Here is an 11,280-nt window from a genome sequence, read left to right as displayed (position 1 = left end):
GGTCACGGGTCACGCTATAACCCCCCCTCCCCCCACCTCTGGCGTGCGTTGGAGTTTTAAACAGCCGTAACAAGCTCTGTGGGGAGAGTTGTTTGCCGTCGGGAAATTATATTTGAACCGATTCAAAGTGATTCCGCCGCCACATCTGCGCATATGGGAGGCAAGAACAAGCAGCGGACAAAGGGGAACGTGCGGGTGAGCGCGTGGAGAGATTCGTAGCCGCGGGGTGGGAGGGAGGGGGACCGCGGGGACCAGGCCTGAGCCCCGGACTCGCCTGGATGGTGTACCGAATATGGGCGAGGGGAAAGCCGTTGGATATGATACGAGTGTCGGTGTGTGTGTGTGTGAGGGTAATTTGTAGGGGCTGTTCGCGTGTCGCGTTGTTGTTGAGAGTCGCTGTCGCCGTGGTGGCGATGGGAGGGGTTTGCCGGTTGTGGTCCTGAGTTGGGGTAAAGTGGGACACGTGGGGACCGGGAGAGAGACCCAAGGATTGGGAGACAGACGCAACTCACAAAGGCAGAGGGATGGACAGAGACAGACACGGAGAGAGAGACACGTAGAGCGATATACCCAGACACAGAGGTACACTGATAGACACGGAAAAAGAGGCGCACAGACCGTCAAAAAAATAAACTGAGAGACGTGCAGAGAGATACGACAGACTCAGAAACATGGAAACTTATAGAGACAGATGCAGACAAACGGTGTTAGACCAGAGGATGCCAAAAGGCGTACAGCACAAAGACAATTAACTGTCGGAGTAATGAGAGCTCGGGGCGAGCATCTACATCATGGGACCTCCCTTGCTAGTACCAAAATATGAGAATAGGTTTTCCACCTTTTTTCTGGCAACAAAACAGGTGTTGAGATGTTAAAACACCAAACTGAAACCTTTTACACGGAATCATGTCTGCATTAACCACAATACTTGTGGTCAGAATGCAAACAAAAAACAAACTGATGATCTATGCATTGTCTTTGAAACTGATTGGTCCACACCAGAGACAGCTTTCTTTTGAGCCTCGTCTCAAACAGATGCAGACATTAATGCAGACATGATTCCTTGTAAAAGGTTTCAGTTTGGTATTTTAACACCTTAACTCCTGTTTTTGGTTCTTTCGGTAAAGTCACGTAGAATGGAAATAAAATAATAAAACTAAAACATAATAAAATAATATTGTATATAAACACAATAAAATAACATGTTTTATTTGTATTATTTTACTTCCATTCTACGTCACTTTACCGAAAGAACCAAGAAGATGAATCCCTGCAGTCACGAAAGCTTTAAATCGAAAAATCTTAATTCCTGTTTTGTTGCCAGGGAAAAGGGGAAAATCTATTCTTATATTTTGACACTGGCAAAGGAGGTCCCATGATCATTGACAACTGTTCTTGTTTGCCGTTAGCGAACTCTTGTGTACTATTATTTTAAAAGGGATCCCGGTGGTAATACTGCACGTCAAAAATGCACCTGCTCTGGACAACTGAACATGTTCACGTGATGTAAACACCTAGCCCGCGGTTTCTTGTGCAGCATTCGTCTTCACATCGAACAGAAAGCGATGTGTAAATATATATTAACATTGCAGTCCATAGTTCGTCACTGTTTTATTGTGACTTACGTGTGTATTACTTGTTTATTATATAAACATACATACGTGTGATTGTTAGAGCTGCTTTCCTGTCCTGTGGGCCGCAGAGGAATCTCAGTTAAAACTGGTACATTTTTACTACGTCTGCCGATACCGTAGGGTCTTTAAAGTGCAATTTAAATGACTTCGCAAGCGTTGTTTTTCCCCGGGTGCTGAATCATGTTACGTAATGCAGGCTAATACGGTACTAAACATGTACTGTAATGATTACTTAACGACAGATCCTTAAACTCACAATACACTTATTAATTTAAGCATGTTAGAATCGATTTTTAGATTTTTATGCAGATTGTATCTTTAGGCTAAGGGATTGAATGAGAGATTCTATATTTCTACCCTGGACCTCAGCAGTGCCACCTCAGGTGCTCCAACTGCTCTGAGCCACCACGCCACTTGCACTGAGATCGTGACAGCTGACTGCACAGCATTGACCGGTTTGCTCAACGCCGCGTGCTCCCTTACTCTTTACAGCCGTCGAGCAGCGCCCGCGCGGCCGAGTTGCTCGCCCGGGATGTCGGCTCCGTGCCGGGATTCCTCGGATTCGGGGGCGCCACCAGCGATATTGTGTTCGGCGCTGCGACCTCTGACCTCCGCACCGGCGCAGTGACCTCGGAGCTGGGGTTCATGCCGGCGGTGCAAGGAGCAGAGGACGTGGAGAATGTCGTCGACCCAGACTTCCGCCTCGTGCTGCGCAAGCTCTCCAAGCGAGATACGACCACCAAGCTCAAAGTATGCGAGCCACACAGGGACTGCCCGTCTTGGTCTTACTCTCTGTCCGCTTGTGGCGTCTACACGGTTCTGGTTTTAGGGTTTAAACTACAATATGTGTAGGGCTTTGTAATAATGCCTGTAGGGTCTGAGATGCAATTATTGTCTAGTCTATGCAATATTTCCAGTGAAAATTCACATTACTATTTGTAGGGCCATAGAGAAAAAGATTGTAGGGTCTGCTGATTGTAGGGGCTGTATGGTGCTGCCTGTTGGGACCATGCACTATGCTTCATATTTTCCAACCCTACTGATTTATGTCGTAGGCTGCTACATCCATACATAGTGCAAGTATGATGCTTGCATTGAGTACGTGATACTGACAAGGCTCTACTTATTGCAGGCCTATATAGTACTTCTTTTTCATGATGTAAACAATACCGCTTATAGGATTTGCACAAAAATTATTGAGTCTGACTGGTGCTTATTGTAAGCCTATATAATACTACTTGAATACTGCTTGTAGGTTTTGCACATGTGACCTCGTGTGGGGTCCTTATACTACTATATGTTAGTGCTACACAGTTGTGCTTTTAGTGGGTTGCCAGTAACATCTGTAGGGTATGCACATTACTGCTTGGAGGTCACACTAATGCTTTTCGGGTCACAAATTGGGGTGGCGATGTCGCCTAGAGGAAGCGCATTCACCACTTGTTGCAGAGGTTCGTGGTTCGATTCCAGCGGCCACCCTAGTTACTACTGCGGGTGTAATAACCATAATAATACTACACTCTGCTTCATAGTGGATGTTAAAGATATCGTGACGTGATTCACAAGAATAGGCCATTGTGTGCCAGCATCGGGTGTCCAAATTGCCATTCTAAAATTAGTCGTAAATGACTCAATTGGGATTCTACATAGCAATCTTCACCCCCTACTGGCAGATTAATGCCCCATTGGTTATTCTAACACAAGAGACTATCCTGGTCTCTGAGTTCTCAGAAAATAAAATAAACTTGAAACTGTGATGATATTCATTGTTTGGTCTGTATGATACTGATTACATTGTCTGCATGGCTTTTACTGTGGGGCTGCAATGTACTCTTTGTGGAGTCTGAGAAACATGGAACGAGAAGAAAGAGTGCGTAGGTGTCATGCACAAGCTTCTAGATTGCGTCAGATAGACGGTATTGCTTGAAAGTTGGGGATAGGAAGGGCACGTGCTAGGGGGATTTTGCAGGAGTTACTCTTTCGGCTGGCGCCGGTGGTACTGCGTGCTGTCTCAATGTATGCTCAAAGCGCTTGACATGAGTGCCGTAAGTGAAGGAGTGTTTGTTTTTGTTCGTTTGTTCAGGCCATGCAGGAGTTTGGAGCAATGTGCAAGGAGAAAGATGTTGATGTCGTTAAAGCCATCCTGCCTTACTGGCCTCGCCTCTACAACAAAATCTCCACGGTAAAACTGTCCCGTTGTTTAGTAAACCGAATTTGCAGTTTTTATTAGTGTTTTTTTTCATGCTATAAAACTGTAATGGTGTTGGATTGTTGGTTGCTGCAGGGCTACATTGTCAGCTAAGAGTAATGCAGCAAAATACATGATACTGTGTTCCAATATCTAATCTACGATCTGCCTTTACAAAACTGTACTGACCAGATCATTAGACCTCCTTTGCCAGTGCCAAAATATTATAAAAGGGCTTTTCCCCTTTTTTATGGAAACAAAACTGAATCCTTTTTACAAGGAATCATGTGTGCATTAACCACAATACTTGTGGTGAACATAAAAAAACACTGATAATATATGCATTGTCCTTGTAACTGATTGGTCCACACCAGAGACGGCTTTCTTTTGAGCCTCGTCTCAATTGGTACGAGACCAGATGATGCCAAAAGGCGTACAGCTCAAAGACAATGCACTATCAAAGTAATGAGGGCTCGGGGTAAGCATCTACATCATTAGACACCTTTTGCCAGTACCAAAATATAATAATTGGGTTTTTCCCCTTTTTTCTGGCAACAAAATCGAAACCTTTTTACAAGGAATCATGTCTGCATTAACCATAATATTTGTGGTGTTTTTTTTTGCATTTTCACCACAAGTATTGTGGTTAATGCAAGTAGGTACTGGCAAGGGAGGTCTAATGATGTAGATGCTTAACCCGAGCCCTCATTACTTTATTATCGTACTGACCAGCTTGGTGAATTATCATGAATAACCCCCACAACCCAATGGCTTGTTTTACTCTGCATACAACTATAAAATAGAATGCCTCAAGTGAATCTCAAGACCACTTTTTAGAATAGTTCTGCTTGGGATGTTTTTGTCAGATCTTTTTTGGGCGTTTTTCAGGATGGCATGAAACCAATAATGTTGTAAATAATCTCACACAAGGGGATAACACTCAAACGCTACACAGACTGATTAGCAACCTACTTGCTGTCCCGCATCCTATGGTCACCACCTCGATGTCACTGTATGTGTGTGATGCATGAATTAATAAATGTTATTGGCACAGTTGTCTTAATTCACTGACGGATGACCAAATTACCTCTTTTTTTTTTTGTCTCCGGCATTTGGAGGGCTGAGGCCTAAAGACCAGCCGCCCATTCAGCGATGGTCGAATCGATGACATTGAGTTTATGGCACTTGTAGGGACCGATTTGACCACTCCCTCGGTCACTGACGGGCGTGGACGAATCACCAATTTTTTTTCTGGCACTCGCAGGACCTGGACCGGCGCGTGCGCGAGGCGGCCCAGGTGGCGATGCAGCAGCTGGCGTCGCGCGTGCGCCGTGCCCTCGCTCCGCACCTCAAGGCCGTGATGGGGACCTGGCTGGTGGCGCAGTGCGACGGCCATGCCCCCGCCGCCTCCGCCGCCCGCGCTGCGTTTAGCGCCGCCTTCCCGCCTGCCAAGCAGCCTGAGGCTCTCGCCTTCTGCAAGGACGAGATCCTGAGCGTACGTGGTGGGGCGGAGGTGGTGGTGATGTGGCCGAGTCACGGTGGTCGCTCGCTCCGGAGCGTTTGTAGTTTTTATTGTTCGGCGGAGATGGCCGAGGGCTTGCGGTGGCTGTGTACGTCTGCCGGACAGAGATGGGGGGGACATTCATCCAAATGACATTAACGGGAGGTAATGTATAGTGGATACAAATGAGGAATAAACCACGTTTTGCATATATTAAATACAAATTGGAAATGTTTTTGAGGTGTGTAATTGGAATACCAGTCACAAATTACAAAGTAATTAAATTACATTCAATTTAGATACTGCTAAGCCACTGAGCCAGCTTGGCCGAGATTTTGGGTTCAAGCCCCGGTGTTGTTGTTTCTCTCTCATCATAGCCTTCTCTCATTTGCCCCATAGTGCTGAAGCTCATAACGGCTGTGTCAAAGTGATTGAGCCAGCGCCGCTGATATGTGAGGTTCAAGCCCTGGTTTGCAGTCTCACTCTCTCATGGGGTCTCATAATGGCTGTGTCAATCAATTCCTGAGATCCTGAGTTAGAGTCTTGCTCCATTGTTGATGGCTCATAATGGGTCCGTCAGAATCGTTGACCTTCCATTTAAGCATTGGGATGTGTCTATTTTGCATGAAGCCTACAAGACCTGTCTCGTCGCAGAGCAAAAGATACTGGGTTTAAATGGTACATTTTTTTAAATAAGTACAGTGGTAGCCACCTGCAAACTAACTTCGAATAATAATAAGCAACATGGGCAATCACGACCACTCTCGTAACTATGGTTTATTTGATTGTGTTATTGTTAGCGTTGTTTGACTGCTATTTTTGTTTTTTTTACTTGCAGCACCTCCAAGACAATCTTTTCAAGCTAACTCCGGACACGTTAAGCGACCCACAGTGAGTGTTTACCTTTTGCATATTCATTAATGAGATTATACTCTCCATGAATACATACTTTTAACATACAAAATGCACAAAGAAAGCCAGACAGCTCAAATGTAGAGATCTTGTTTTCTTTTATATATGTAAATATGTAGACATCGTGCGTTTATATATTTGTAAATTAAATGTATATAATTTTTGAAAATATATTTATTTGTCCATACTTCACCATGCTTGTCAGTGTACATTTGGAAGAGGGGGTCTAATCCCAGTTCAGATATAACACACGACTAATGTGAGCCTTGGCCAGGTATCAAACTTAGGTGGCCACGTTTAGGATGCTGTGTGCTTACCACTGCGCCATATGGATGTCTGATCATCGATTATAGTCATAAGTCATATCCTCATCAACCATTATCTGCTGGATAAAGGCCACTCCAAGCCGCTGCCTTCCCTTACAGTCATGCATTGCTTTGTGAAATAAACTTACCTTTTGTGTCTGAAGAATAACTTTTCAATCGTTGCATATTACCTGCTTTTACATGAGAAATCTCAGCACTGACAAGGAAAATGGAACAAAGGTTGAACATAGGTAATATGCGAAACAACAAATAACCGATGCAATTTTGGAGGCACATCAGAGAGCCATACAGCACAAACGTGAAAACTTCCGCTGTACTGTTCACGGTAGTTTTATTGTTCAGAGCAGTTAGGAGGCGAGGCTTTGCGTGTCGTGACACTTGTGCCGTGTGTGCGTGTGTGGGCAGCAGTAGTGTTGCGGTTAGCGCACTGCACCTACCACAAACCCGTCGACATGAATTTAATTCCTGCTTGCGACAAATAATAGTGGCGAGCATATGAACTAGTCCTGGCCCTCCCCTAGTCCAACACCTTGTGTGAACATCAGCACCGGGGAGACAAAGTTGGCCGGGAGTGGTGTTGGCCACCCACCCCCTCGTGCGCCTTCTGAACTTTTACAGGTGCTCACTAAAAGCAGATTTCCAAACAGTCTGTCCAAGGCTAATCCAGGGGGCATTCTCTTGTGTGCACGTGTGCTGCTCAGGGTGAGCACGGACGAGAAGGAGGCGCGTCACATCCGTGTGGTCACCTCCTCGCTGCTCGCTTTCAAGCGGCTGCTGTCGCTGCTGCCCCCCGGCGAGCGTGCCGCACTCTCGGACCGCCTGTCCGCCCTGCTCGCCCAGCCCAAGTTGTGGAAGTACAGCAAGCACAGCGCCCCACAGGTAAGCCGTGACCATGGCGTGGGCACGTAGGGTGCCGGGACGGCAAGAGGCGTTTCGAATTTGGCAGCCTCTACGGATTATGTTAGTAAGTCTGGAAGATTACACGCCGATGATGTTTGCCATCGTCAGCAATCGAGCTCCAGTTGCTGGGTTCATGGTGCAGGGTCTGAACCCCACTGCACCACCGCTCAATTGTCCAGGATAGTATCATTGAGTCCCAAGACTTAAGTCTATAAGGAGAGTCTCTGCTTTGGGATTATTTGTCAATTTATTCTTGGTTGCACAAGCGATGATATTACTTTGCGGTCATCTTTGTATGCAACAGGATACAACGCAAATCCATACGGGCAGGTCATCAACTTACTTGCTTGACTGCCATGTCCTGTCCACATCACAGGGGAGTGACTTGGGCTCATCACAGCACGCAATGCCATCAGTGATGGTGGCCGCACGATTGGGCGCCACGGTGGCTAGGAGATGTTAACTGCCTCGCCTGGTATACAGGAGGTCGTGGGTTCGATCCCGACCCTGATGCCTGCTGTATATTTGGAGTTTACATGTGTCTTTCCCCATGGTCGCATGGATATTTCACCGGGACCTCCAGTTTTTCCCTACGCATTTAGAAACATGCTTTTAGAGTATTTGGCTGCTTTACATTTCCACAAATGACAGCTCAGTGTTCTTGAGCTTTCATTCAGTGGCCAGGTCGCCTATTAATAAGAGCTGTATAACTCAGTGGGCTACGCATGAAAATTAAAATAGATTAGATTATAATAGACAGCTGGGTGATTGCCAATCGTGGCCGATGCTGCTCGTCCTCTGCTCCTCTTCCTTCTTCCCCGCGCGGGCAACTCCGCAGGTGCGAGCGGCGCTGTACGAGGCCCTGTCGGCGCTGTGCCGCGCGGAACCCGGGCTAGCGCGCGGGGAGGCGAGGCGGCTGTGCCCCACCGTGCTGCTTGCGCTGGACGAGGCAGACCCCGTGGCGTGTGCGCCGCTCTGGGAGGCCGCCCTGCTCGCCGCATCCACCGTCGAGGTTCCGCCACCCACTCTCCCCACTTCTTAACGCACGAACCCCCGGCCGCCTGCCGTGTGCTTCCGTCCATCTCGTGAAATGGGCTCAAGATAACTCTCGTAAGCATATTTTGTCGTCATTCGCGAGGGATACGCTCCGGAGATGCTCGTGAATGGCGAATTTCACGGATAATGATATTGGCCTATGAAATCTTTCAATAAATACATAAATGAACTTTGAAATACATGAAAATGACAATAAGACAAATAAAAAATGTGTTATTATAAACAAAGTAAATCTCTCTCATATTTCTTGCATCACACTTTCTCTCATCACTTTCTCTCGATGCAGTCATGTAGAGTTCCAGATGCGATTCGCGGATAGCCAAAATTGCGGATAGTGATTTGAATAACACGACGAGGGAATGCCGACATCTAAATTAGTTGACCTGTGTTCACGTCTGCAGGACTAAATATTTACTGCCTGCTGCACGTATTTTATTTGGTGCTTTTATTTCCTGAAATCAACAGGTGAAGTTCTACTTCTGTGGGCCTCACGACGTCACAGCTCACGCATCATGTGATGTCATCTCATTGTATGGCTTTGGAAGGTTACGTAACTATGGTTCATAGTTGATTTATGGGTTAGGCCAGGTGACGGTTTGACCAAATTATACCATTAAGACCCTCCACCACCCGCCACGGCCACACAGATTAAACCATCACGCCTACGAGCGTTTAACGCGGTGGCTATTATCGTTTGAGCTCGGCGCGTAAGTCGCAGAGAACATTCCCACGACCTGAATCTGTAGCAACGGGGGTTACGACGTTTGCGTTTGAATCCACGTCAAACACCTTGAGGACGATTCGTTCTGACGCCCCCCCCTCCCCCCTTCTCTCACCCGTGCGGCACAGGACTGCTGGACGCACGTGAGCGCGCGCAAGGGCGCGCTGCCGCGCCTCTGGGCCGTGCTGCGCGAGGGCGGGCGAGGCCTCGCCGCCGTCGTACACCCGCACCTGCTGCCCCTGCTGGGCTTCATGCCGCCCGCCGTCACGGGGCCCCGGGCCCTCTTCTACCCGGTGCTCTTCTGCAGCCTGCGCCAGGGGTGAGGCCTGTGGGTGGCGACGTGGTGGTGGGGGGGGGAAGAGGCGGGCAGGGAGAGATGGATGAAAGAAAGGAGGCTTGGAGGGAGGCATGGAGAAAGAGAGGGAAGGATGGAGAGATGGAGGGAGGAATGGAAGGAAGGAGGCATAGAGGGAAGAAGGCATGGAAGGAGGAAGGTAGGAAGGTAGGTAGCAAAGGAGTAAGTCATGGAGGGAGGTAAGGGAGGGGGGAGGGAAGCATGGGGGGAGGGATGTATAGGGGGAGGGAGGTAGGGAAGTGGGAGGTAGTAAGGGTGAGAGTGAGGGAGGTAAAGTAGAGCAGAAGTGAGGAATGGAGGAAGGAGGAAGGGATGTGGGGAAGGGGTAAATGGGAGGAGAGAGGGTACAGTGCTGACGGTGTGCACGTCATGATTGGTTTTGTCTCTGCTGTGATTCTTTGTGATTCGTTGTTATTTTGGGGTTGTGATTCGATTAGATAATTCAGGGTTATTGAGCTGGTAAAATGTGGCCCACAAACGCCCTTGGACTGACCTGCCCAAGCTATGACCCGCTGAGAGATATGGCTCACCGAGACAAAGAAGTAATAATTATTGAGGTTGAATAGAGCTGAAGGCGACTTGGGAGCTGTAGAAAAGACGTAGATTAGTGAGATAAAACTGAGAAACAAGAGAGGGGTGAGAGACCTGGAGTCAAGATCTCGAGATTAGTGATCATATCTTCATAAGTTATGATGTCATGATGCCCAGATATAACGTTACACTACCTGCAATGACCAATTTCCTCATGAAAATATGACACCTACACACATATACTTTATAAGCAGACAAGAGTTAATTTCAACCAAAGGTTTATTTTTTATTTTTAGGATGCCTGGGTAATGTGAATTAAATTTCCATCTTATCGTTTAAATGCATTACCACAATGCGTGCAAGGACAATAAATCACTGCCGTGGTCGCATGTTCGGTTAGGCATGCAATTAAAGTGCAACAGCGTGCAATCCAGAAACTCGAAGGATATTATAGCACAGGGCTATAAAGTGGTGTTAAAGGAAGGCACACAAAAGAAAACGCACAGCTCGCATCGATAACGCCTAGACTCGTAAGTGCCAGCACGATGTGGGGAGACCCTCGTCTAGCAGTGGATTGACAAAAGGCACCTGGACCTACACGTACACAATGATGCAGCTGATGATGAGCGTTGTGATTGCGGAACGCGCGCTTGTGTTGCAGCCTGGGCAGCGACACAGTGCAGAGCAGCCCCTCGGAGCGAGCCGCCATCGTGAGGGCTTTCACCGATTGCTTCCGCCTGGCGGTGCACGAGAGCGTGAGCGACGGAGAGAGCGGCGAGGAGGAGGGGGTGGCGGCGGAGGTGGCGGAGGTGGCGGAGGGAGAGGCAGGTGGAGGTGGTGGAGGTGGTGGAGGTGGTGGAGGTGCTGCCCTGCGCAAGGCCCTTCTGCACGAGCAGGTGTGTCCAGACACGTGGCGACGCTAACAGAACTAAAAAACTTCAAGCTATTTCTATTTAATTGGGTAAAGCCCACTTGAGTTATTAGCTCTTTTTCAGAAGCGACCTGGCCACAAATGAATGCTCAACGAAGTGGCTTATCACGGGCATATTAAAAGCATCCAAATGATCTAAACGCATTATATTGTTTCTAAATGTGGAGGAATAAACCAGAGGACCTTGGAGAAAAATCCACACGACTACGGGGAGAACACGCAAAC

The 11,280-nt window shown here is 47.6% G+C and overlaps 1 protein-coding gene across 2 annotated transcripts in view; it reads left to right on the top strand.

Moving 5' to 3' along the window:
- The first annotated feature begins 7 nt into the window (after window positions 1–7).
- The window catches only part of LTN1 (listerin E3 ubiquitin protein ligase 1), a 178,268-nt gene continuing 166,995 nt past the window's right edge, over window positions 8–11,280 (top strand). For both annotated transcript variants that reach the window (XM_032973360.2, XM_032973359.2), the window contains exons 1-9: window positions 8–195; window positions 2,127–2,384; window positions 3,718–3,816; window positions 5,087–5,317; window positions 6,162–6,214; window positions 7,263–7,440; window positions 8,300–8,473; window positions 9,367–9,557; window positions 10,786–11,020. In XM_032973360.2, coding sequence (XP_032829251.2) covers window positions 154–195; window positions 2,127–2,384; window positions 3,718–3,816; window positions 5,087–5,317; window positions 6,162–6,214; window positions 7,263–7,440; window positions 8,300–8,473; window positions 9,367–9,557; window positions 10,786–11,020 — 1,461 coding nt within the window. In that variant the 5' untranslated portion in view covers window positions 8–153. The remainder of the gene's footprint in view (window positions 196–2,126; window positions 2,385–3,717; window positions 3,817–5,086; window positions 5,318–6,161; window positions 6,215–7,262; window positions 7,441–8,299; window positions 8,474–9,366; window positions 9,558–10,785; window positions 11,021–11,280) is intronic.

Source organism: Petromyzon marinus, chromosome 51 (assembly GCF_048934315.1).
Source record: "Petromyzon marinus isolate PM22_M1 ecotype Great Lakes invasive population chromosome 51, UKy_Petmar_22M1.pri1.0, whole genome shotgun sequence".
Classification (NCBI taxonomy): Eukaryota; Metazoa; Chordata; class Hyperoartia; order Petromyzontiformes; family Petromyzontidae; genus Petromyzon; species Petromyzon marinus.
The sequence above is the reverse complement of the archived record's forward strand: the minus strand, read 5'-3'. Positions and strand labels throughout refer to the sequence as shown.